This window comes from Moschus berezovskii, chromosome 9, assembly GCF_049115385.1.
Source record: "Moschus berezovskii isolate FMDL1 chromosome 9, NW_MosBer_1.0, whole genome shotgun sequence".
NCBI lineage: Eukaryota > Metazoa > Chordata > Mammalia > Artiodactyla > Moschidae > Moschus > Moschus berezovskii.
Genome location: NC_142468.1, coordinates 79621175 through 79648744, shown reverse-complemented (window position 1 = coordinate 79648744; position 27570 = coordinate 79621175). Strand labels below are relative to the sequence as shown.

The following is a 27570-nucleotide window of genomic DNA, read 5'->3' as shown; positions in this document are numbered from 1 at the left end:
GAAAAGTACAACTTTCCAAAACTGAACCAGGCAGAAATAGAAAATCCAAACAGACCCATCACAAGCACGGAATTAGAGGCTGTAATCAGAAATATTCCAGCAAACAAAAGCCCAGGTCCAGATGGCTTCACAGCTGAATTCTACCAAAAATTTAGAGAAGAGCTAACACCTATTCTACTCAAACTCTTCCAGATAATTGCTGAGGAAGGGAAACTTCCAAACTCATTCTATGAGGCCACCATCACCCTAATCCCAAAACCTGGTAAAGATCCCACAAAAAAAGAAAACTGCAGACCAATATCACTGATGAACATAGATGCAAAAATCCTTAACAAAATTCTAGCAATCAGAATCCAACAACACATTAAGAAGATCATACATCATGACCAAGTGGGCTTTATCCCAGGAATGCAAGGATTCTTCAATATCCGCAAACTGTAATTTAAAGTACAACACATTCAAATTTTTTTAAAAGATTTTATTTTCACCTAGCCTTGGAGCACATTATCGATGGTTTCAATCGGCAGAACAGTATCTCGCCAGCCTTAGGTGTGCAATCCATCCTCAACCTTTGCGAACTGTTCACAATCCCTCGGCTCCATTTGGAAGAAAACCCCCTTTCTTTCCCATTCCTTCCTCCCTGTCGTACTCCCCTTCTCCAGACCCCTTCTGTCGACGTCCCAGCATTGTGAACCGAGGCTGCAGAGTGGAGCCTCAGGGAGCTGGGCGGGGAAGGGTTTCGATAGGCTGCCAAAAGGCGCCCTGCTCCGGGCGCGGGGGGAGAGACTGCGCGAAGCCCACCGCAAGCGCTGGGACCCGCGAGGAGAGCGTTCCACCAGGGCGAGGGTGCCGAGGGAGCCGGGGTCGTTTGCGTAGGCCTTACCCGGACACGTTCTCGCCGCTTTAAGCACCCTTCTAAGGTCGCTTCCCGCTTCTCCCCACCCTCCAAGGGACGTTGGTACATTCCCGCCGACTCCGAGAGCTTTAAAAGGGCCCTGGGAGGTTGAACCTATAAGGTTTGGTCCCGATTTGTGTGCGCAGCGCGTACCCAGACCCTCCAGGGCGGGTATCTTGGCACGGGCTTCTTTACGCCGTGGCCCTCGTGCATTCGGGGGCTTTGTGTCGCGTGTAACTGTCTAGCTAGCGCCTAGGAACTCTCGCCTCCGGCTCCTCGGCTCGCTCAGCTCCTCTTTCGTCGTAGCCCAGCAGCGAGACGCGTGCCGCCAGTTACTCGGGGGATGGAGCGGACCGAGGTGCTAAAGCCCCGCACCCTGGCCGATCTGATCCGCGTCCTGCACCAGCTCTTCGCCGGCGAGGAGATCAACGTGGAGGAGGTGCAGGCCGTCTTGGAAGCCTACGAGAGCAACCCCGCCGAGTGGGCAGTGTACGCCAAGTTCGACCAGTACAGGTGAGCGCCCTCTCGCCCCGCTCTCCGAGGCTCCGCGGCGCCGGCCTCCCGGCCCAACGGCGGCCGGCGCGGGAGGAGGAGGTTCGACCGCCGGAGAGCGCAGGCGGCCCGGCGCCCGCCGCGCCCACCCTCGCCGCGCTCCCAGCCGGCTCCGGCACCCCAGCGCTGCGCCTCCATGCCCGCGAGCCCTGGGGCCTGCGCTCGGCGCTTTGGGCCGAAGGTGGGTCCCGCTGGCCCGAGGCTGCGACAGGCTCCCGGAGGGGAGGACACCGCGCGGCTGCAAGTTTTCTGTTCTCTTCTCGTTGATCAACCCCTCGGCTTCCGAACAGCCACTCCCCCCAACCTTGGCGTCCAGAGCAGTAGCCCTCCACCCGCCCCCGACCCCGCTCTGGAGCCATCGCTCGCCTTGTCCGCGGAGGAGATGCGGGGAGCCCCTAGGGGCTGGACCAGTCCCCCGGGGTGCTCCTAGGAGAAGGTCCAACAGCGGCCCGGAGAAAGGGGTGACGGTGGCAGACGCAATTAAGCGACATTAATTCTCACCACTTCTCCCTCAGTCGCCTGCAACCAGGCGTCCGCCAGCAAACATTTTTGCTAATATAAAATAACAACCTGGGGTTGTCAGCTGCTGTTTTTCAGTCTATGTCGACCCCTCTCCCAAAGCAATTTGTCTCCCCCGACTGCGGTTTTATTTAAACCCACTGTTTGGTTCTCAAATGAGTGCTTCTCTTTCAGCCCCCAAGCAATATGCTGCTTCTTATCCTTTAGATCTGAGCGTCTGGAATGTAAATTAAAGACACCCCCCGCCCCCGCCCCGTTCCTCAGCTGTGCTAGAGTGAGATGAATGAACGGGGGTGGCTACTCATTGCAGCCCTGGCTTGGAGATTGAGTAAAATTGAAACGTGAAGCACTACCATCCTCTGGGGAGAGAAGTAAAATTTAATCGTCCGGAAGAGTGAGGATTGCTTTTTCCGAAGGGTAGCCAGCGCTTCGGTCAGGTCATAGTGGTTGGTTGTGTTGAGGGTAAGGAGGGCTCTGGTACTCTTCCGATGACTTGACACATGAGCTAACTTATCACCTCACAAAGGTTCTGTGACATAGGTGCCATTCTTATCCCTGTTCTACAGGGGAGGAGGAGGAGGTAATGAGGGTTGGATTACCTGCATAAGAACTGATGTCCAGGATTCAAATTAGCGTTCTTGTTCCCGAGCCTACACTCTAAACCACTGCTGAACTTTTTATAGACATAAGGTGCCATCATTGTTTTCTTCTACCTAGATTTATTATTGACCAAGTGAAATCAATTACCCAGGGTAGCTTGTAAGAGCTTTTAATCTGTAGAACAAGAGCATTTCCAAGGCCTTGAATTTACCTCGATTGGCAAGCTGGAAACCACTTGATACCTCTGGATTGACCACAGTTTTCTGAAGCACCCCTCAGTAAGGTAATGGGTGCAGTCCTGCAGTTGGAGGAGGGAGGGAGATGGGAGAACAGAAATCAATGCCATCATATTTTGTGCCTGTATCAAGTGTCCCAGTACAGTGAAGGAGTCTGACCTCTGGCCTTGGGAAGGCCAGTGCAGAAGAAGCAACACAAACTAAGTGCTAGGCAGTAAACTCTCTGGAAGAAGCCCCAGCAAGAGGAGGACCCTAGGACTGGTGAAAGGAGAATAAGATCCCTAGTGCAGAAACCGTTTCCCAGGGTCAAGGGCTATGTGCACGGCCCCTCGCAGATCATAAAGGGCTGCAAAGTAAGGATGCTGCTGCTGCTGCTAAGTCACTTCAGTCGTGTCCGACTCTGTGTGACCCCATAGACAGAAGCCCACCAGGCTCCCCCGTCCCTGGGATTCTCCAGGCAAGAACACTGGAGTGGGTTGCCATTTCCTTCTCCAATGTGTGAAAGTGAAAAGTGAAGTCGCTCAGTCGTGTCCGACCCTTAGCGACCCCACGGACTGCAGCCTGCCAGGCTCCTCCATCCATGGGATTTTCTAGGCAAGAGTACTGGAGTGGCTTGCCATTGCAAAGTAAGGATAACTGTCCTCTAATCCACTAATCAATCTCAGGGATCCTGCTCTGCCAGCACCTGGCCTCTAGCCGAGGGGAGGAGAGATGTGTGGGGAACAGTGAGCAGATGACCGTGTGAACAAACAAAAAGGGATAAAGATTCCTTTCCTTAAAAATGAGTTTACATAAATTTCTTAATTACCTAACTTGGTTAATTAGATGGCGTCAAGAGAACCCGCTAGACCAACAGAAACTTTAAAGTTTATTTTTTGAGGTGGGGTGGTGTGGGTGGGGTTGTTTTGGTTTGAGATTTTTGGAGGCCAATTGCTAATTTCTCTTCACTGTAAAAGGTTTAGGGTATTATTTTACTTCACAAGTATAGTGACTTTTGTCCTGTTACTTAGGTCCCTCTGTGGAGGATTTTTCATTATGATGCTTTTGAATGTAGATGTCATTTGTATCTTGGCTGTAGTAAAACTAAGGAGAATCTAGAACAGCTATTTAATAAAACCTTGTTTCTCAAATTCTGGTGTAGCTACAGGGAGGAGGAAAAAAGATAATAGCAGCATTCTTGCTTAGAGCAGTAATGTACTTTGAAAATGCTTTCTGTGAGAAACTTTTATTCTTTTTATCAGTTTGAGGCTGTCACATGAAAAATCAAGGAATTTGATTTTTTTGTTGTTACGTTTTTCATGCCACTGATTGAAACTGAGCAGCTGTGAACAGTGATTTAAAATACAAAAATGTCTAAAATGAACCATAGAAAAATATTTTCATTTGTGCTCAATCTCTAACTAGACAACCACATTTAAAGTTGCTGAGAGGTAAACACATTAGCATTTGTAAATTAATGATACTGTATGACATTTTTCTCCCAGTGCTTGTCTCATCAAACAAATTCAAACTTCTGAAATGTTCTTTTTAGGTATACTCGAAATCTTGTGGATCAAGGAAATGGAAAATTTAATCTCATGATTCTATGCTGGGGTGAAGGACATGGCAGGTAAGAGAACTGCTCATTTGGATATTTATTAAAGTACTTAGTCCAGCATATGAAAACTACAGGGCAGAGTGGCCACCTGTCTGTGAGCACTAATAAATCCCAAATTGTTCACAATGTTCCCTAATCCCAGCAAAACTTCCCATGGGAATTAGCATGAGAGGTTTAGCATATACCATGTATGAGAGACCTACCCCTCATGTGAGTATTAAATCAAAGGAGGTGGTGGTAAGTAACCAGCTTAATTTCACCTCTGTGTTCTCTGGAGTTAAACTTTCTATGGAATTATGCTAAAACTTGACCTTTGTGGTGCTTTGAAGTGTGTAAACAATTGTCGGGCCAAAGACCAAAGCATCCAGATGTGAAACTAGAAAAGCAATTTGGAAAATTTCTTTCTACTTCAAGCTGATTGTTTCTTTTCTTTATACAGAGATAAGGTAACTTAGACTAATACCGATTCTTGGTTCTGTAATTTTTCCTCAGCTTATGCATTTGCAAGTCTTACTACCAATCAAGTATGATTACCTCTTTAAGCAGGTCCTCCTCAGTCTTTTGAAAATGGTACAACAAACAAACAATAATCCAGACCCATTTTTGGTACAAGAAAGGAAACATGAATTTATAAGATTTTGGAAAGTTAGGTTTATAGAGTGCATTTACTTACCTATCTAGAAGGAAGTTGTTTTTATCCTCTCAAAAATTTTTGAAAGCAGCTTATATGTTAGGAGTAGGATGATGCTCTGTGACTTAGGAAGCAAGTTCGTATGGTATATATATGGGTTGACAGAATTCAACATATGAAATAAATGCTGTAGTGTATACAAATTCATACCTTTTAATCAATCCTAGAACTAATACTACTTAATAAACACTTAAATACTATTTACAGGAATAAACTCTTTCCCCAAATCCAATTTGCTTTTTTATTCTCCCATCAATATTGGGAAGCAATCACAGGTAAGATACTCTAAGTCTATAAAGTGTTGACATTTTATATACTTTACAGTATAATTTTCAGTGGGTAACCTTTTGTCCTCCAGAGGAAAGAGAGAAAAGCCTGAGGGGGTTATCAAAGTAGTTTTACAACAGGGTTTAAAAAAGTGAACTGTTCTTCAGTAGGATTATGGATCAAAACTGTACCCCTTATGTGCATCAGCATGGAAAATGTAGTGTTGTATGACTTTGCCGTGAACAATGTTGAATTATAAACTGATGACATTCAGAAATCCAGCTGAAATGGATATTGGCCTGGGAGATGCCCTACTGACAGGTATAGCTGTAAGCTCTGGACAGACTGTTACAGGTCTGAGTTCATCTACTGAGTTCAGTTGTTGTTCTGTGTAAATATAGCAGTATCCACGATCATACCGACTCCCACTGCTTTCTGAAGATGCTGCAGGGAAATCTAAAGGAGACATTGTTTGCCTGGCCTGACAAGAAATCCAATGAGATGATCAAGAAGTCGGAAAGAATCTTGAGGGAAAACCAGTGTGCCTACATCAACGGTAACATCCAATACGTTTTTCTAACAAGTAGGGAAAACCTTGCACACCCGTCTGAAATTCTGCTGTCTTACATTTGTGCAGTAGAGCATGGATTCTGGAGGCATGATCTCATCTGCTTAGGAAGTAACCTAAAAGCAGTGGGTTTTGCTTTCTTTTTTAAAGCTTTGCATGTGGATGGTTGCAAAGAGTTGGACACGACTAACTAAACCATCCCCATGTGTGGGTGGGAATCACTGATTAAAAACATATGCATGCAGGCTAGCATCCATTGAAGAGTCATTTACCTACCAAGTCTTAGGGCAGTTAGAATCAAATAGGAATTTACATAAGGAGAGTCTTTTAATAAAGGTGAGAGGCCAAGCTGGAAGTATTAGTCTTTGGTTAGAAAATGGAAAGAAATGTTCTGGAAGTGATTAAGAATGCTAGCTAGTCCCTGTTTTCCTAAAGTGCATACAGCTTACTTCCCAAAGAGTATTCTCAGGAGAAGCTTTATGAAGCATATTATTTAGCAATGATTTCTAGATCTCTGACAATTCATTCTTTCTCCTGAATGTAATATGGGAGAGTTGCACGCTCTTCAGTAGAGGCAATGATTAACGTCTGTGTTCCTAAAGGGCTTAGTAACTGCAAAAAGCTCCTCAAAGCATCTGTGAGATAACTTTTTTATTACCATTTACAGATGAAATTGCCAACATATAGGAAGATTAAGGTCACTCAGGATTTTAACTCAAAGAATTTGATGCCAAAGCCCACACTCTTAGTTGGGATGCTATCCCACTTATCTAAAATAAAGTATTACAGAGGTTTTTCTGGCAAAGCAGGTTCTTTCTTCTTAGATCTTAAAGTTAAGTTTAGGCCTTGGTACATGGTTTAATTTTGTTCATTAGTTTAAGAATGCAAGTCACTTACAAAGGTCAGATTGTGTAGGAACTTTTCCCTCATTCACAGAACACAAGGGGGTTAGTTCCTCAAGTGGCAGGAAACTCTTATTTGAGGTGGACTTCCCGAGTGGCACTAAAGAAACTGCCTGCCAGTGCAGGAGACGTAAGAGATGCGGGTTCAATCCCTGGGTCAGGAAGATCCCCTGGAGGAGGGCGTGGCACCCACTCCGGTGTTCTTGCCTGGAGAATCCCGTGAACAGAGGAGCCTGGCGGGCTACAGTCCATGGGGTTGCACAGAGCCAGACATGACTGAAGTGACTTAGCACACACAGAAATAGCAGGCACATGAGACTCCCAAGAACAAGATTACCAGTACTCCTCACAGTAAAGCCAAAAGCCTTTCAGAATAATTACTTTCCTCTAGAATCACAGAGTCATTATGAAGCTACATTAGATCTTGGAGAACACTTAAGGTTTTTTTCAAGGGTCTTCAATACAAGAGACCGTGGGAACTGGTGTGCAAACGGTCCTGTCTAGAAGGACAACATGACTACAGCTCCAGTGAGATCATCCTGACTTTTTTCCATAGAAGTGGGACATTCTGATTTTTTTTTTTTTTTTTTTTGCTGCACCTCATGGCATGCCGGACTTCGCTGACCAGGGATTGAACCCATGTCCTTTGTACTGGAAGCTCACCGTCTTTACCAGTGGACCATCAGAGAGGTCCTGGGAGATTCTGATGTATATGGGAAATTTTGGTAACCAGCAAAATACTGGATAAGATAAGCTAAATATTTCTGTAGACGTATTACTCAAAAGCCACAAACTTTTAACCTTTGATTTTTACATGCAGGAGGAATGTAAATATGGATAGTGATCAGAGGAAAGATGTTTCAAGTACAGGAAAGAGCATGAGTGAAGGCACAACCATTGCAAAGAATGAAAACTATGCAGGGATGGTCTGGCTGGAGGGAAGAAGAATGCACTAGGATAGGAGCAGTAGAGTAAAGCAAGATCAGGGCCTTAGCCTCCAAGAGAAGCTTCGAGTAAGAGCTTTCTTTGGTCAGCAGAATTTTACTGGGAATGTCTTGATCAAGCAGTATGCATCACCGGGTGAAGAAGAGGGAAAATGGGGCAAGGAAATCAAGTTACCTGTCTTAATAGGCAGAAGGTGGACATTGCCTCGAACAAGCTGGCGTCCACAAGTATCACCAAGAACGGTCTGGTATTAGTGTGACAGAGGGTATATCATTGGCATAAAGGGAAGGAGGGAAAGACTAACGGTAATAATAATGCTGGAATCACATCAGGGGTCAGACATGAGCATTTGAGTCTTCTAAAGAATGGGTGAGCTGTTCTTGTGAGATCTTTGCTTGCACTGGGTGGTCTATGCACTTGCAATTGGAGGGGAAAGGCAGTCAGTTCTTCAGAATGTTAACTTTTGTTCAAAATTAAGCCAGTGTATTTAGAAAAGCTTAGGCTATAAAATGGAAGGGTTTGCATATCTGAGAACTAAGCCCCATTTTTTTAAATGAGGAAGACAGAAGATCCTGGAAGTTCTGAGTTGTTCAAAGGCAGTCAGTCTAACTGGGAGTAGAACCAAAGTCTTCTGTTTCTGGGCTATGTTGTTCTTTGTCATGCAAGCTCCTGGAGCTAGATAATAAAGCATAAGGCCAAATTAAGTGCCCTAAGGAGAAGAGGGTGTCGGAGGATGAGATGGTTGGATAGCATCACCGACTCAGTGGACGTGAACTTTAGCAAGCTCCAGGAGATATGGGAGACAGAGCAGCCTGGTGTGCTGTGTAGTTCATGGGGTCGCAAAGACTTGGACGTGACTTAGCAACTGAACAACAATGACAACTACACTAATGCACTGAACTCCTTCCTTGGTTCGCCTTCCAGCTGTCTCTCTACTATATAAATTTCTTTACCCACATAGTTATAAAAATACTTTGTTTTGTTTATTTCGGCTTCTTGAAGACACCTCCGCCAAGCCTTTTGCCTTCCTTCAGTGTGGATTGGTTGGCCAGGGCTCCCCCTGGGTCCCCTCACACCACCCAGGCTTTCCTTTTCCTCTCTCCGGGCGCCTGTGCCCTCATTTTCTGATCTCATGTCTGCTTTCTCTTGGGGTCATATGCTTTTTTGGTAGCAAATGTCTTCCAACAGCGCTGTGAGAAAGGGTACATGGAAGATAAATTTTTGAGACCTCTTATATCTAAAAATCTCTGTCGTCAACCCTTATGAAATCATGACCTGGCAGCCGCTTTTTCTCAGAACTATAAAGGTAATCCCTTTCCATCCTTCTTGTTGAAAGCCTGGTTCCTTTCAGATTCTTGAATATTTCTATGAATCCTATTTTTTCTTTCTAGGAACTCTTGAGGCCTTTTCTTTGGGTATCTTTCGATGCACTTTGTTTCATGACATTCATTGTGCTGAGAACTCAGGAGGTCCTTAGGATCTAGGAATTCATGTTCTTCACAATCATATTCTCAAGTTGTTTCTTTGATTTTGCTGTTGTGTGTCTGTTTCTGAAACTACTATGGATCAGATAGTAAACCTTCTGAACTAGTCCTCTGGTGTTTTGGGTTTTTTTTATCTTCCCTGTGTTCCATCTTCGGCCCTTTGTTCCTTGAGTCTTCACAGGTTTTTCTTCTAGCCTTCTATTCGTATTTTTATTCTCCTCTTTGTAAAAGCTCTTTTTACTCTCCAGCCCTTTCTATGGTATCCTCCTCTTATCTCTGTCTCTCTTTGGCCACACCAGGGGGCTTACAGGATCTTTGTTCCCCAACCAGGGGTTGAACTCAGCTCATCACAGTGAGAGCGCTGAGTCCTAAGCCCTGGACCACCAGGGAACTCCCTTTCTCATTTCTATGAGGATATTGACGTTTTTGGTTTTGTTTTTTAAGCCTTCTCATGAGTCGTGTCTGTTTCATGTTGCCTTTTTTTCAGGTTGCTCTTGCCTCTGTTATACTAGAGGCTCTGCTCACATGTCTGGTGGCCTTGACTGTGTGCTAGCATTTAAAAACCAGGGACACAAAAGTTAATTGGAAGCTTTCACACATGGATGGTGTTTGTCAACTGGACTTCACTCTAGATCATCTAATAAAGCTTTTCCTTGAGGAACAACCAAGGGCCGTATCTTCAGGACTTTTTTCTTGAGCTGATCAGATTCTCAGAGAAACTACTTCCCATCTCTTGGATGGAGAAGAAATTCCTGTTTGGCAGCATTTTGGCAATTTTGTGATGAAGAAAGTGGAGATCTTACCACTCAGTGTGTAAATTTTCACTTTAGTCACCAGTTTTTCACTGGGTATCCACCAGTCCTGAGTTCATCTGCTGCACTCTTTCTAGAGAATAAGTAGATCTCAGACTTCTACCAGGGCTAGAGGGGAGGCGAGGGAAACATGATGCCAAGGGTTTGAGGCTAAACCTCAGACAGACTCCAGCTGGTTCTTACGCTCGAAGCCCGTCTTCACCTTCACTTCAGGAAGCGTCTGTGCTGCCAGTTCCTCTGCTGTTTGTCAGTTTCAGGATATAAATCAGGTTATTTCTTGGCCATGTCCAAGCATAACTGAGGATTTAACTTTCTCTCCTCTGCAAAGCCATCCATCTATTTCTGTGCTTTCAATTTTTTTAAGAGTTTTTTTTACTTTAATAAAGAAGTTTTTTCTTTTCCTTTTATCTTTTTAATTCTTCCACTCCAACAAAGAGGGTCCTCAGGAAAAAGCAGAGTGTCATTTATTCTTTAACTGGAAGCTCAGTTATAACTAATTTTTAATAATTCCATATGTATTGGTTGATTTAAGATCTTGGGTGATTAGCAAAATTTTTGCCTAAGTCTGTCATCTAAGCCTTCATCTCTCCATCCCTCTTGGATATTGTTTAGATTCCATTGGCTTACATCGAGTAGAGAATATTAGCCATACAGAGCCTGCCGTGAGCCTTCACTTGTACAGCCCGCCTTTTGACACGTGCCACGCCTTTGATCAAAGAACAGGACATAAAAACAAAGTCACCATGACATTCCATAGCAAATTTGGAATCAAGACTCCATTTGTAAGTATAATTTCTCTCTCCTATGTTTAAATGCTTTGTAGGTTGACAGCATTACACCGATACATTGCTTTTTTTGTTCTAGATATTATTTGAATATCTTAAGTATTCTTAAGTTGAAGTATGAGATAAGCCTTAACTTGGGGAAAAGGCCCAGTATATATTCTCTTATTTTCTTTAATTTCAGAGACTATACTTTCATTTATTAAAAAGAAAAAGCTTAAATTAGATGCAAAGAATTGATTGTTGAAAGATTTAAAAATTTATACTTATTACTAAAGAAAATATCTTCATTAGGGAAATAAGAGTGAGAACTATATTGATAAATCTGCCACTGCCATAACTTAATGTTCATGGTCTGATCTGCTGAGACAGCATAAGTAACTTGCATGGTTAACAGTTGAGACCCTATTCTGATCACATGAATAAGGAAACTTGCCTGTTCTGGTTCCCAACTCTCTCTGTCTCTGAGTGTGATGGCAACCCACAGTACTGTGGTATGGCAGTCTCCCACCTCTGAAGTCAGTGGGCCATTTAGGCGAGTGGTCTTTAGTTAGTCATGGGAATGCCTGGAAATGCACAGTGCGTGAAAAGACTGAATATCCTTATCCATCGTATGAAAGGACAGCCTTTGCGAGAAGCCAGGGCAGAATTTTCTCAACGGATTGCCCTGCTTTATTTCCTGCATTCCAATCCCAAGAGATATATACTCTTATCACAGGAACAAAACAGCAGGAGCTCCATTGCCATATACTGAATTTTCAAACACTGCTAGAGAAGAACTACTTAGAACAGACAGAAATGTCTCATGTAAAGATCTTACCCTGCTTTCTTTCTTTCTTACAGACAACTTCAGGATCACTGGAGAACAACTAAGGGGCACCAGACCCTCTGAAGTTTTACTTTAAGGTCCAGTGAAGTTTCGCCTTGAACAGGAAGGTCTGCTACCACTTGCCTGTCCAGTAATACACTTTACAAGGCCAATATTAGATCTACCATAAGGCAGATGCTAATTATAAGGCATTAAGTAAGCAAATAGTGCCCCGAGCTACTATAGAAGAAAAATCCCACTGAAGATAAAAAGGCTTATGATTTTAAAGGTCAAATCAAGCTCCACTCGTTTTATCTGCTAAACGCATCAGAACCATACTAGGAATGTCAATGATGGTTTTTATAGTTTTTGGAAACACTTTGGATTGTAATTAGCAATAAATAAAAGCAAGATATCAAACCACCTGCCTTGCTACTTGGAAGGCTAAATGTAGATGTCTTCAATATACTTTGTATGTTCTTAATATTTGAGGAGAATTTTTTGAATCTGTGCATTTTATTTTTTCAATCTTATTTTACAAATTCCTGTTCTATAAATAATAGGGTAGTAGATAGAGAAACTTAAGGTACTTTGCCATTTGGTAATTAAATGAAGGGCAGAAGATTTCAAAAAGTACATGTACCCAAACCCACAACAAACTAAAACTATGAACTCAATGTCCAATGTATCCAGTGGTCAGAGACTTTGTACTGCTGCCAGAATTGCCAAATAATTTTAATAAAGTTGGGTTTGAACATAATTCAAAGTTGTCTTTTTCTTTAGGTTGATCAGACTTTCATATGATTCATGGCTTCTTTGATTTAGGTAGACTACCAAAAGCACTGGAGAAGATGCTTTTATGTTATAAGAAAATAAGAAGGCCAAAAACCACATTCAAGAGGAACTTACCTTTGGGGGTTTTTATACGTGTTCACCAACTGGCCAGAGATAGCAACCCAAGCGTTTCTGGCCCTAGGGCAGCTCATAGACATGATCAGTTTTGCCTGAAAATTGTGGGGTCTCTATGTGTTTATGTGTGAATTGGATTTCAACAGTAAAAAACTGGGGGTTTCGCGGGAGGAGGAATGGACTTGGAGTATTTGGCAAGATGGGGCCTGCACTGCATTTTCACTGATGGCAGTTAACTGGGCTGGAATTTGCCCTGTGGATGGGCCACCTCCCCTATCTGTGGCAATCCCCATTTTGCCTGTTTCCTTCGTGTGTGTTTCCTGCAAGGCCCACTCATGCCTTTGAGTTGGCTGCCCCCACTTCAGGCAGTTTTCTTAGGAACAGCTGTCATAATCTTGGGTTTTGTTCTCTCTGGTAACTGAATTTGAAGATACTTCTGGTTAAGCCATTGGTTGTGGAGTCTCATAGAATTGTTTACATCTTTATACCTTTGCTTCCTCTCACTTTTGAGAAGGATATCAATGTTTACTGAGTTTCTAGCTGGTGCTAGTGGTAAAGAATTCACCTGCCAATGCAGGAGTTACTGGTTCGATCCCTGGGTTGGGAAGATTCCCTGGAGGAGGAAATGGTACCCCACTGCAGTATTCTTGCCTGAAAATACCATGGGCGGAGGAGCCTGGTGGGCTGCAGTTCATGGGGCCACAAAGAGTCAGATGAGACTGAGCATTTTTAAACATACTTGGCATTATTATAAGTTGTTAAGATGTATTAACAAACTGAATTCCAGAAAACTTCCTTATGAATTAGATACTGTATTGATTTCATTCTGCTGCTATAACGCTACCACAAACTTATTTTCCTACAGCTCTGTTGGTCAGAAGTCAGAAGCTTCATGGCATCTTGTGCAAGGCCCATGTCAGAGGCTTATCTTTTGGTGTGGGTTCATTGATCATGTACTTGGACGAACTGGTTGATGAATGAAGGGCTTTCACCTGTGTTTCATGTGAAAGGATATCATTACGTTTAGCAATGGTGCTTAGTCTTTTTTTTTTCGACTCCTACCACTTTGAAATCTCAAATGCTAAAGAAGTCTCCAGAAAGGCCAGCACACAACAGATTTGCTTACAATTTCAGAAAAGATTCCTAGACCCTGTGAAGGCCCTTAGAAGCCCCAGTTAAGAGCTTTGCCATGTATAAGGCTTTCCCAAGGCTCGTGGCAAATGGTGGCTATTTCACTTCATTTTCTGAGCAAGCTGGGTTACTAGTTAACCTGTTAAAGTTAAGGGAGGTTTCTAGGAATCACCAAAGGTTGATGCTACCTTGTCCGAGGCATGTCCATGTAGTTCACAAGGTCAGTTCTCTCTAAAGACATGAAAGACTGCAGCCTTTCACAACTCCAGTTATCTAGTTTGCAGGTGTTTTCTTTAAAGTGTATGTGGGATAGTGAAATCAGTTAGACACAGAAGGACAAACAATGCATGATCCCGCTTATGCGAGACACCTAGAAAAGGCCAATTTACAAAGACAGAAAAGGTAGCCTAGAGGTAACCAGAGGCTAAGGGGTTGGGGGTGGCAGGGAATGGGAGTTACTGTTTTATGGGTCCAGAGTTTCTGTTGGGGATAATGAAAGTGACTTGGGTATTGCTAGTGGTGGTGCATGGATGGCATTGTGAGTGTATTTGGTGTCACTGAATGGAACATTTATGCCTAGTTAACATAGTGAAAAGTGTCTGTGGAAGAGAAGTTTGTGTGTGTTGGAATAGGTAAGACTTCCTGTCACAGAGAATACAAATGATATGAAAGGCATGTGGTGAAAAGTGTCTTTTTCACCCCATCCTCGGGCTCTCCGCTTTCCTCTTGACGTAGCCTAGCCCAAATTGCCACTCTCCTGTGCTTCCTCAGTTACTTTCCCCCATTATTTAGACACAGGGTAGCATTCTGAAGTCCATATGGTGTATTTACAAGGAGACTTTTCCATATCCAGATACAAGCAGTTCCCTCACTTTGTACTGATGGCTGCCTGTATGGTATTACCCTGTGTGAAAGTACCATAGTTTAACCCACCGGTCCTCTGACGATGGACTTAGAGGTGATTTGTAACCTTTTACCATTACAAACAATTCTTCAATGAGTAACCATGTATGTGATGCCATTTCACAGATATCAGCGGACATGTCTTTATTACAAAACAACCACGATAACTCGACCCCAAGAAATGAGGTGACAGAGGGAGGTCATGGCAAGTCACCCTAGTGGAGAGGACCCCTCAAGTGTAGAACCTGATGTCATCACTATTCAATTCAGCCACTTCCACATATTCATTGGTCAAGTGTATTCACATTAAGCCTCCAACTGTCAGAAGCTTGACACTCAGGAAGATTACTTATCACGAGCAGGAAGACCTGTGTTTTTGTGAGGAAACTGATGATCAGTTAGGCTTCTGCCATGCAGCTAGGAGAGCTGACACATTCCTGATGTCTGGTTTTTGTCTGCTTTTGTCACTCACTCACCTTGAGGAATGCTTGAAGATGTGATGGCTTTATGTGCTTTTGAAAACATTCTTCAGTCTGCTTAATGAGGGCCGTTTTGTTGCTTCTTGAGTAATTCACGAAGAGATGTAAAGGATCTCAGAGACTGAGATCTGAATGTGATTTTAAGCACTGATTTAAGTCTCTGTAGCCTGAGGGGACATCCTTATACAAACTCAATGAGATGGCCATCTGCTTGACATATTTATGTCTGTATATCATATGATACAGTGGGATGTATATTTACCTAAAAATGCAACCAGAAAAATTCCTCACACGTGATGGGTAAAAATATAGAACTAGAAAGTAACTTATTGCAACTGAAAAGATTGATTAGCCTTCCATTCCAAGGGCCCTCCTGGGCATGTCATAAGAAGAAAAAGTATCATTACAATAATAGATCACTGCCATACACTTTTCCACAAATGAAAGTATGATTTTAACAAATTTATGCAGGATTCATCTAACCGATAAATATAAAATAATGCTAGCATGAAATCATGAAGATGAAAAGATTGCCAAACAAAAATTTTTTAAATTTATTTTATTGGAGGCAAATTACCTTACATTAATATATTGGTTGGTTTTGCCATACACTGACATGAATCTGCCCGGGTGTACATGTGTCCCCTTTCTTGAACCCCGCTCCCACCTCCCTCTTCCCCATATCCTCCCTCCATGTCATCCCCGTGCACCAGCCCCAAGCATCCTGTATCATGCGTCAAACCTGGACTGGTCACTTATGATAATATACATGCTACAATGCCGTTCTCCCTAATCATCCCACCTTCACCCTCTCCCACAGAGTCCCAAAGACTGTTCTATATGCCTATGTTTCTTTTGCAGTCTCGTATACAAGGTTCAGGTTACCATCTTTCTAAATTCCATATATATGCGTTAGTATACTGTATTGATGTTTTTCTTTCTGGCTTACTTCACTCTGTATAATAGGCTCCAATTTCATCCACCTCATTAAAACTGATTCAAATGCATTCTTTTTGATGGCTGAAAAATACTCCATTGTGTATATGTACCAAAGCTTTCTTATCCATTCGTCTGCAGATGGACATCTAGGTTGCTTCCATGTCCTGGCTATTATAAACAGTGCTGCAATGAACATTGGAGTACATGTGTCTCTTTCAATTCTGGTTTCCTCGGTGTATACGCCCAGGAGTGCGATTGCTGGATCATATGGCAGTTCTATTTCCAGTTTTTTGAGGAATCTCCACACTGTTCTCCATAGTGGCTGTACTAGTTTGCATTCCCACCAACAGTGTAAGAGGGTTCCCTTCTCTCCACACCCTCTCCAGCATTTATTGCATGTAGACTTTTGGATAGCAGCCATTCTGACTGGTGTGAAATGGTATGTCATTGTGGTTTTGATTTGCATTTCTCTGATTATGAGTGATGTTGAGCATTTTTTCATGTGTTTGTTAGCCATCTTTATGTCTTCTTTGGAGAAATGTCTGTTTAGTTCTTTGGCCCATTTTTTGATTGGGTCACTTAGTTTTCTGGAATTGAGCTGCAGGAGCTCCTTGTATATTTTGGAGATTAATCCTTTATCAGTTGCTTCATTTGCTATTATTTTCTCCCATTCTGAAGGCTGTCTTTTCACCTTGCGTAGAGTTTCCTTTGCTGTGCAGAAGCTTTTGATTTTAATTAGGTCCCATTTGTTTATTTTTGCTTTTATTTCCAATATTCTGGGAGGTGGGTCTTGGAGGATCCTGCTGTGATTTATGTCAGAGAGTGTTTTGCCTATGTTCTCCTCTAGGAGTTTTATAGTATCTGGTCTTACATTTAGCTCTCTAATCCATTTTGAGTTTATTTTGGTGTATGGTGTTAGGAAGTCAAACAAATCTTTTGATAAATGAAGACTCTGAGGCAGGTGGAGTTGGGGTTAACCACTCAGCAGCTTTGTGAACCTTCACACAGCCCCATGCGAGATGACACAGAGAACTTTCACAAGCTGACTGATAGATTAAAGTTAACAATAATGGGAATATTTACACTGTGTCAATCTGTCATTACTATAAGTCCGAGTAGGTAGTTCTCTATCTTAAGAGAGTCTGTTAAGGGTCACAAAGAGTCGGACACAACTGAGCGACTGAACTGAACTGAAACAATAAATGCTGTCTTCTGAAATTAAAAAAATAAAAATAAAATTCAACACTCTACCTACTTAAAAAAAGAGAGAGTCTGTTAAATATTTGAGAGCATACCACTATATCTAAACCCATTCAGTCAATTCAAAATAAAGACAAGGATTGCCCAGACTATTTAAATATACATTTTAATCCTTTCATTGTTACTGGACTCTTGCATACATAGAAAAATGTCACTTCAGAGAAATCCTTTAAATTGAGACAGAGGTATTTTTTCTCCCCTCCCCATGTCAAAGATGGGGACATATAAGTAGACGTAGATAAAATAGTTTACCCAAGGACACACAGCTAGGTAATGGAAGAAACAAAATAGACGTTGGCTCTGCCCAGGACACATTGAACCTTTGGCAGAAGAGCAAAACTATTAAGCAGGAACAGAAAGTTAATATGCAATGGTGATTCTGTGGCTTTCCTATCTGTCAACTGGTTCTTGACTTTGTAGTTAAAAAAAAAAAAAAAAAAAAACTCAGAAGGTGCTCAGGCTGAAAGGGACAGTGAAAAGTGAAAAAGTGAAAGTGTTAGTCACTCAGTTGTGTCCGACTCTTTGTGACTCTATGGACTGTAGTCCACCAGGCTCCTCTGTCCATGGGATTCTCCAGGCAAGAATACTGGAGTGGGTAGCCATTCCCTTCTCCAGGGGATCTTCATGACCCAGGGAAAAAGACAATATTTTCTTCTAAGTGGATCCAAATTAATTATCCTGTCATAACAAAGTTTGGGAGTGAGCGATGCTTCACTCCTACTTGTTCGACAGAGTGCGGGTATCATCACTGGGGCTGTTCATAGTCACACCCTATTATACCAGACCAGCATTCCAGGTTGTTTTCATTAGGACTCACTCAATTGCAAGTGACAACATGTGACCCAACTGACCTGAGCAAACTGAAGTCATACAACTGTCATATCCAGCAGTTTCTTAGGCAAAGGTGGGCCAAAGGGTTGAAACAACTTTTTAGTACTCTTACCTTGCTCTAGCCTTTCCTGACTCCGAAGTCTAACACTTGTATAAGATGATTCCCAATAACACCAGGCTCACAATTTCAATTCAGTTTTGGCAAAATAAGGTATTTCTTTACAGTCTTTCTGTAGAAGTTTAGGAAGTTAGCCATGTGGGCTCTGATTGCATCGTATACCCATCTCCAACCCATTCACTATGGGCAGCTGTGTATGAACTCGGCCCTGGCTTGAGTCATCTGGTCGCCTCTGGAGTCCGGTGGAGCCAGTTCCATCAAATCAAATGGGTTGGTGTGGGGCATAAGGTCACCCAGGGAAGTCAAAAGGGGAGACTAGAGGCTAGGCAGACGAAATCAACAGATTTTTACTACTTGGGAGGTCAACAGATATTTGTTGAATGAAGGAAGGAAGGAAGGAACAATCATAGCAACTAAATCACCATCACTTTTTTATTCCTGGTAACTAATTCAGGGCTTCCCAGGTGGTGCTAGTAGTAAAGAACCTGTCTGCCAATGCAGGAGACGTGGTTCGATCCCCAGGTTGGGAAGATCCCCTGGGGGAGGAAATGGCTACCCACTGCAGTATTCTTGCTTGGAAAATCCCGTGGACAGAGGAGCCTGGCGGGCTACAGTCCATGGGGCCACAGAGCGTCGACACGACTGAGTGACCAACACTACTACACTACCACCAGCGGTAATTTAAACAATTCAGGGCTACCTGTTTTTCTTTCACTTACTAAGGAGATTTATAAAACACCCCAAAGACAGGAATTTACAGATAGACTCCTGAGTGTGGCCCAAAGAAAGCTCCAACATATGAATATTCTCCATCAGTTCTAACCCATGAATAACATTTTCCCACCAGAATTGCAGCCTTATGTGATAGGAGGCAAGTGGACTTTTTTCACTGTCCCAGAATCTCGCTAAATCTTAAAGTTGAAAACGAACGATGTCAAAAATGTCATGCACTAAAGTGAACAGAAAAAAGTCACTAGGAGGCAGGATCAGGCATTTCTCTTCAGGGCTTATGAGGAGTTGTGTCTCCCAGCAGTAGCCCACCCCGTCACCCCTTCCCCAGCCTGAATAAAGCAAGGCTGAGGCGTTGCAGTCTTGGCATTGCCTTTGAGAGTTCCTCAAATCCCTCTCTCTATGTTCATTTCTAAGTCTCGCTTCTCTCTTCAGTCACTCAGTCGTGTCTGACTCTTGCGACCCCGTGAACTGTAGCCCGCCAGGCTCCTCTGGAGTGGGTTGAAGTTTCTTCCTCTAGGGGATCTTCTCAACCCAGGGGTCGAACCCAGGTCTCCTGTATTGCAAGCAAACTCTTTACTAACTGAGCTACGCAGGAAGCCCATTCCTACATCTACATGAGTGCTTAAGTCTGTTAGGACAGCGTTCCAGCTGCTGCTGCGCCCACATCTCACATCTCTCTTCCCCATCCCTCCTCTAGCTCCCTGCTTCCCCTCCCCAGATGTTTCATTCAGATCTTAGGCTCCCCTGTGCTCTGGTCAAGTATCACTTTCCTGCCTCCTTGACGTTGTTGTCTTATCTCCTGCCTAAAATGTGCCTGTCTCAGTGCCCTGCCTTCTGAAGGTAACAGCAGGTCCTCTCTCAGGCCCAGCTCAAACACCAATTCTTTCAGAAGTACCATGGGCATGTGTGCTGTGCTAAGTCTCTTCGGTTGTGTCTGACTCTTTGTGACCCCATGGACTGTAGCCTACCAGGCTCCTCTGTCCCTGGGATTCTCCAGGAAAGAACATTGGAGTGGACACCACAACCCCTGCTCCAGGGGATCCTCCCGACCCAGGGACTGAACCCAAGTCTCCTGCGGCCCCTGGGCTCCAGCACTGCAGGCGGATTCTTTACCACTGAGCCACCAGAGAAGCCTCAGAAGCACCGCAGTGAGAGAGAATCTCTGTCTTTGGGCTTCCACAGAATGTCATTTTCATTTTCTTGTAGCTGTGAGAAAAATTCACACTTTATAGCGAGACAAGAAACATTTAAATGGGAAAAACATTCTCTACCCTTCGCTCCCCTCTCTCCCTACTACTGTGCATTGTATATCTGAATTGTGCATCAGCCAAGCCTCCCCTACTGGCAGAAATGTCTGCTCAAGGAGCCGCATTCTCCTAGCATCAGCAAGACAGCTGAAAAGATAACATTTCTTCTTGATTTTGTAAGGAGCCTCAATGAGGCTTAGCTCTGGATTGTATAGGCTCAATAACAGATCATTTAAGTATAGCCCTCTGTCTCAGAAAAACTTATCTGACTGTGTCTTGACTTCCAATGGATGGAATAGTTCTCTGAGCTTTCTGTGACGTTTTCAGGTTATAATCTGCATATATGGCTCAAATAAAAGTTGCCATTTCTTCCTTAGGTTGACTGATAATTTTTTCCTCAATACAGCATTCCCTCACTGTGCTCTGGGTTATAGGATTTCGTTTGTGTCCTTTCTACTACTAGAGAGCAGACTCTCAAGGTGCTGTGCAGTCACTTAGGCAGAGTTCCCTTCACTGGGCCCAGCTAATTCTTGGTGCACTAAGCTGTAGCAAGACATTTTTTTCTTTTTTACAGAATATAATTTGTGTCTTATTTTGCTATTGTGTAGAAATGAGAAAGCATATGGGCCATTGAGTTGGTTTTGTTTTTTTTTTTTTTTCTGATTGTGCCTGCCTTTGAATTCTCTTGCTTCAGGGGATAAGAAGTGACTTCAGACAACTTCTTCTGGGCTTTTTTTTTTCCTCCAAAGCATAAATTGATGAAGAGATTATGCTGAGTATTCAGGAGTTGGGTATATTGGGGATTGTGGGTGGTAGTTGGATGGAAAACGACATGGTTTCTTTTAGAAAGACTTGTTCCTTATCCCCTGGAAGTTTTTTAAAGAGTGGATTTATGGTGCATGTAGGAAGGCTGGACTCTTGAGGACTAGCACAAAGCAGGTTCTCTCCAGGGACTATAGAAACTTAAGCAATGAGCTTATCAGTGACAACAAAGATAAACTGAAACCTAGAAGTATCTACTGTCTCAGCAGCACATAAGCTTCCTGAATTCTTATGTAATTCTGAGAGGGGGAAGGAACTGCTTCTAGTCAAAACCTAAGAGTGAGCTTCTCATCAGCCTGGCACAATATTGGCCAAGAGTTGGAATTAATTTGATTCACAGAAAAATAAAGTAATAGAGCTTCCAGTGTTGGATAAGAGCGTGGATGCTGTGACCTGAATGCTGAGTCAAAAGGATTTTCTTTCAAGATGGGTTCAGATTCATAGACCTGCAGTCCACTGGACCCTGGGGCAAGAATCTGCTATGAACACCTGGGTTTCTAACTCAGAAAGGGCCCAAATCATGAGCAAAAAGAGCAGAAATTGTATAAGAATAGAGAGTGATAGATTTATCTAGAAAGATTGCTGTTGTTTAGTTGCTAAGTCACGTCCAACTAATGTACAACTAAGTCATTGTAACCCCATGGACTGGCAGGTTCCCTCTGTCCGTAGGATTTTCCAGGCAAGAATACTGGAGTGGGTTGCCATGCCCTCTTCCAGGGGATCTTCCCGAGCCAGAGATCGAATCGTGTCTCATGCAATGCATGCAGATTCTTTACCTCTGCACCACCTGAGAAACCCCAAGAATACTGGAGTGGGTTGCCATTTCCTTCTCCAGGGGATCTTCCTGACCCAGGAATTGAACACATCTCCTGCATTGGCAGGTATATTCTTTTACTGCTGAGCTACGGAAGCCCATTTAGAGATATACACATTCCATAAGGGCTTCCCAGGAGGCACTAGTGGTAAAGAACTTTCCTGCCAATGCAAGAGATGCAGGTTCGATCCCTGGGTTGGGAAGATCCCCTGTAGAAGGGCATGGCAACCCATTCCAGTATTCTTGCCTGGAGAATCCCATGGACAGAGGAGCCTTGCAGGCTACAGTCCATAGGGTTACACAGAGTCGGACACGACTGAAGCAACTTAGGACACACGCACATTCCATAAACAAAATGTGGTTTGTATCAAAAGACGAGAGCAACCCCAGGGCATGGGGTCATCCAAGAAAGTGAGAGCAGTCAAGAGAGAAACAAACTCCTCAGGAAGAGTGTGAGCCATCTCAGGAGGTAAGACTCTAAAATATTGGGTGGCTGGTTTTAATGGGCTGGGTGATTTCATAGGCTAATGAGTGGGATGATTATTCCAACTATTTCAGAGAAGGAACAGGGTTTTCCAGGAATTAGGCTGTCACCCACTTTCTGGCCTTTTATGGCTTCCCAGGTGGTGCTAGTGGTAAAGAACCTGCCTGCCAATGCAGGAGACATAAGAGATGCAGGTTCAATCCTAGGGTTGGGAAGATCCCTTGAAGGAGGGCATGACACCCACTCCCCATGGACAGAGGAGCCTGGCAGGCTACAGTCCATGGAGTTGCATAGAGTCGGACACAACTGAAGCGACTTAGCAGCAGCAATAGCAGTGGTAAAAAAAAATTCCGCCAGCTAATGCAGGAGACGCAGGAGACCCAGGTTTGATCCCTGGGTCAGGAAGATCTCCTGGAGAAGGAAATGGCAACCCACTCCAGTATTCTTGCCTGGAAGATTCCATGGACAGAGGAGCCTGGCGGGCTACAGTCCAAGGGGTCACAAAGAGTCGGACCTTAATGAGCATACAATCCTTGGTGATGGTCAGCCTCAGAACTGCCATGGCGCTGGTGGACGTGTCCTTCATCATATGCTAATGTATTACAATAAGCATATAATGAGGCTCAAGGTCTGCTGGGAATCAAATCTGCCATCTTGGGTCTAGTAGGTTGTATTAGGTTGGTATAAACATAATTGCGGTCTCAGACCATAAATTTTAAATCATTATAACTTAGGGTCAAACACATCTTTATTAATCAAAATAGGAACCATTACAATCAGAACATTTTTGCCAAATAGAAATAAGTTGGCTTATTCCTGAAGCATAAAAGTGTGTGCTTCAGGATTTGATGAACTTTTGGAAAGCATTTTCTGTCTCCTGTTGGTTGTGGAAGCGTTTTCCTTCCAAAAAGTTCTTGAGATGCTTGAAGAAGTGGTAGTTGGTTGGCGAGAGAGCAAATGAGTATGAGAGATGAGGCAAAACTTTGTAGCCCAATTCATTCAATTTTTGAAGCGTTGGTCAGGTATTGTTGGGGAGAAGAATTGGGCCCTTTCTGTTGACCAGTGCCAGCTGCAGGCATTGCAGTTTTGGGTGCATCTCATCGATTTGCTGAGCATACCTCTCAGATGTAATGGTTTCACTGGGATTCAGAAAACTATAATGGATCAGACCATCAGAAAATCACCAGACAGTGACCATGACCATTTTTTGGTGCAGCTTTGGCTTTGGGAAATGCTTTGGAGCTTCTTCTTGGTCCAATCACTGAGCTAATTGTCACCGGTTGTCACATTAAATCCATTTTTTGTCACACATCACAACCTGATGGAGAAATGGTTGTTGTTAGAGTAAGAGAAAAATGGTACTTTAAAACAATTTTTAAAATTTTCAGTCAGCTCATGAGGCACCCACATATCAAAATTTTTCACCTCTCCAATTTGCTTCAAATGCTGAACAACCCTCAAATGCTTGATGTTGGGCTTTGGGCTCTCAGTTGCTCATTGTCACCCTCCGTTGGCCAGCCACTATGCTCCTCATTTTCAAGGCTCTCGTCTCCTTTGCAAAACTTCTTAAACCACCACTGCACTGTACGGTCGTTAGCAGTTCCTAGGCTAAATGCGTTATTGATGTTGTGAGTTATCATTGCTGCTTTACAACCCATTTTGAACTTGAACGAGGAAACACTCGAATTTGCTTTTTGTCTAACATTATTTAATATAAAATCAGCAGCAAGTAATGTCATTAGCAAAAAAACTAAAGTGAGAAATGTGCGTTAAAATGATGTATAATATAAGCACATTTATTTAAGAACGTATTCCAATATCAAATGGCAAATTTCAACGATGCAAAACCATGATTACTGTTGCACCAACCTAATAACCAGTTTACACCATATCCACAAGGACTCTGTTATTCTGAAAGGGTCATGCCCTGCCCGCTTCCACCTTGTTTCACAGGGATCAGGTGAGCCTCTGCGGACTATGGAGCTGAGAGATGCACTTAGTTTTACCTCCTTAAATACTTTTGCTGCCTGAAAATATGCACTTCCTTGTTATGGCAGTTTATGTAGTGGTCATTCGTGGTCCCTGATAACAGGCACTTATCAGAGGTTCAAAATGCACATTATCATCAACAAACACAGTAGTTGGCTATCAACTAGGTCTTCCCTGGTGGCTCAGAGGTTAAAGTGTCTGCCTGCAATGCGGGAGACCTGGGTTCGATCCTTGTCGGGAAGATCCTCTGGAGAAGGAAATGGCAACCCACTCCAGTATTCTTGCCTGGAGAATCCCATCATGTGTGAATCATGGGAAGCCTTCAAGCCTTTGTCAGGAAGAAGATAAACAGATGTCATGAAATACCCTGGTATTTGAGGAACAATACCAGAAACTTTGAGTACAATAGAAAATTGGGGGAAAATATGACTTGAAAATTATTAGAATTTCCCAAATTTACTTTTGTGAAATACTAACTTTTTGTTCTCGAGAAGTATTTTCAGACAGTCCTTTAGTAACATAAATACAATCAAAGATTCAAGGAGCAGCACCCCCCATACCTTTGCTTTTGGGAAAACTGTGGTGTTATCATTTATCTCTTTACAAGTGTTGAAATAAATAAGCTAAATGTGCTGGGTGTCATATAAATTAGTTTTGTGTCTCTGCAGACTTTGTAGTGTGTGTGTGCTCAGTTGTGTCCAACTCTTTGTGACCCCATGGACCTCAGCCCACCAGGCTCCTCTGTCAATGGGATATTCCAGGCAAGAATATCCTCCTTCAGGGGATCTTCCTTACCCAGGGATCAAACCCACAGCTCCTGTGTCTCCTGTATTGGCAGGCGTGTTCTTTACCACTGAGCCCCCTGAGAAGCCCAGACTTTGCTGTTCAGTTCAGTTCAGTTCAGTCGCTCAGTCGTGTTCGACTCTCCACGACCCCATGAATCACAGCACGCCAGGCCTCCCTGTCCATCACCAACTCCCGGAGTACACTCAAACTCATGTCCACAGAGTCGGTGATGCCATCCAGCCATCTCATTCTCGGGTCCCCTTCTCCTCCCTCCCCCAACCTTTCCCAGCATCAGAGTCTTTTCCAGTGAGTCAACTCGTCGCATGAGGTGGCCAAAGTATTGCAGTTTCAGCTTTAGCATCAGTCCTTCCAATGAACACCCAGGATTGATCTCCCTAAGAATGGACTGGTTGGATCTCCTTGCAGTCCAAGGGACTCTCAAGAGTCTTCTCCAACACCACAGTTCAAAAGCATCAATTCTTCGGCAATCAGCTTTCTTCACAGTCCAACTCTCACATCCATACATGACCACGGGAAAAACCATAGCTTTGACTAGACGGGCCTTTGTTGGCAAAGTAATGTCTCTGCTTTTTAATATATTATCAAGGTTGATCATAACTTTCCTTCCAAGGAGTAAATAAATGGGTCTTTGTCTGTATAACATGTATGGTCTGGCTAAGCCTGCTGGAAACAACTGCAGAGACCTACAGGAGAAGCAGGACAGCCTCACAGTCACGGTCACTGCCCTCTGCGGGAGGTGGTGGAGAGGCACTGGACCAGCTGGGAGTCACTCTGCAGGCATTCCTCTCCAGATGGACTGCACCAGAATTTGGCAAGGTATTTTGGTCGGACTGTTTTCTGTTGTGGGTGTCCCGCTGAAGCCAGAGGGCCGGGTCATGTCTGGAGACAGGGGTGAGAACAGGGTGGGGCAGGCTTTTCCTGAAGGGAGTGTCTGTTTTTCCTCAGTCATTTTGGGGAGAGGTAGATTCTGGCTAAGAAAGAGAAGGTGTGCCACAGATTAAAAGGGGGTGAAAAATTCCTTTTCCCCAGCCAAACAGTGTAAAGTGTGGCACGGGTCTGGGGATTTTTGTAGGAAGGCAGGGATGTTCCTTCCAGGTAGAGGTGGGAGGCAGCTCAGACCTCAGGGCAGGTCTGAGCCTGAGGGCTCAGGAAACCACATCCCACAGTACTATGCGGCTTTGTACTGCACGCAGTCCATTTCCCTGTGCCGAAGCCCTCAGTCATGTCTTATCCATTTCAACTTAGTTTTTGCTGTGCCATGAGAGATCAAAGGAAGAGTTGGGTTGGATCTGCAAAGAGTCCATGGCAGCCTCTCCCTGAGGCCAGAGCTGGGGGTGCAGTGATGGGCCCAGGGCTCAGTAAACTTCAAGAATCATTGGCAGCATCAGTTGGTGAGGCAGCAAAGAGGAATAAAAGGAATTCATTGCACACATACAAGAAAGCATCTTGCATGTTCTCAGAAATACCCAGGTGTCATTTTGCAAGAACTAGGGTCCAATATCATGCTGGTAGGGTCTGGAAGCCTCATCATGAATATATGTTATAGAATGTGGTGATCTAAGGTTGCAGCTGTGGACCGGTGAGAGGTTTATTTTGGACCTAATGCATGGGCAGCATCCCATGAGAGGCAGGGCACCAGGCCAAGTAGATCTTACTCTGTGCCCTCAAGTCTTGCCTTTCTGTGAGATGCTTCCATTCCAGCTTCTGCTGCTACCACCCAGCTTGGTCCCAAGGAATGCTGCTCCCTCGTCAACACTTTGGCCTGAGCAAGGATATAAAGTTCAAATTTCTTGAATATGGTGCTATTAATATTTCAGTGCCAGATAACTCATACTAAAATAAATAAATTAAAAATTTTACCTCAAAAAAGATCTGTAAACAAATATTGAGTTCTAATTAATTACAAATTACAGATAATTACAAATTATTTTAGATTATGTATTGTAATTATTCATAATAAAATATTGGCCAAAAATACTTTATTAGAAACAGCACTGCATGCAATGCAAAGTTTTTCAGTATGAAGATCCAGATCCTACAATAACTTCACAATCGTACTAGTGCAATTTCACTGACATCTTTTTTCTTTTCTACATTCCAGCTTGTCCCCACGGGCCAAGTCCTATCATATTGTCTACCACAGCGCAGTGGTGTTCTGAAAGGTTTACCCTTTCTCATCCTAGTCATGCACAGTGCCCACCCCAACCCCTTCCTTCAGTTCAGTTCAGTTCAGTCGCTCAGTCGTGTCTGACTCTCCGCGACCCCGTGAATCACAGCACGCCAGGCCTCCCTGTCCATCACCAACTCTCGGAGTTCACTCAAACTATGTGCTAAAACAACAGAACTTCTTCAGAGTTGATTAACAGTTCAGAGGGATGGCTAGGCAGACCCACATATCATAAGCAATGACCTACCTGTGGCATTCTAAAGGAGATCAGTCCTGGGTG

The 27570-nt window shown here is 43.6% G+C and overlaps 1 protein-coding gene across 1 annotated transcript; it reads left to right on the top strand.

The window, feature by feature from the left end:
- The first annotated feature begins 985 nt into the window (after window positions 1-985).
- On the top strand, window positions 986-12418 carry CDO1 (cysteine dioxygenase type 1). Its single transcript, XM_055436649.2, has 5 exons — window positions 986-1408; window positions 4334-4411; window positions 5759-5913; window positions 10681-10850; window positions 11694-12418. The coding sequence occupies exons 1-5, from the start codon at window positions 1239-1241 to the stop codon at window positions 11721-11723; spliced, it is 603 nt and encodes a 200-aa protein (XP_055292624.1). The 5' UTR covers window positions 986-1238; the 3' UTR covers window positions 11724-12418.
- The last annotated feature ends 15152 nt before the right edge of the window (window positions 12419-27570 follow it).

What these genes read in the sequence shown, in the direction of transcription:
- CDO1 (XM_055436649.2), top strand. Translation starts at nt 1,239, where the DNA reads ATGGAGCGGACCGAGGTGCTAAAGCCCCGCACCCTGGCCGATCTGATC. An exon ending in GCCAAGTTCGACCAGTACAG is followed by an intron (nt 1,409 to 4,333) that starts GTGAGCGCCCTC and finishes TGTTCTTTTTAG; the next exon opens with GTATACTCGAAATCTTGTGG. An exon ending in TTGGAATCAAGACTCCATTT is followed by an intron (nt 10,851 to 11,693) that starts GTAAGTATAATT and finishes TCTTTCTTACAG; the next exon opens with ACAACTTCAGGATCACTGGA.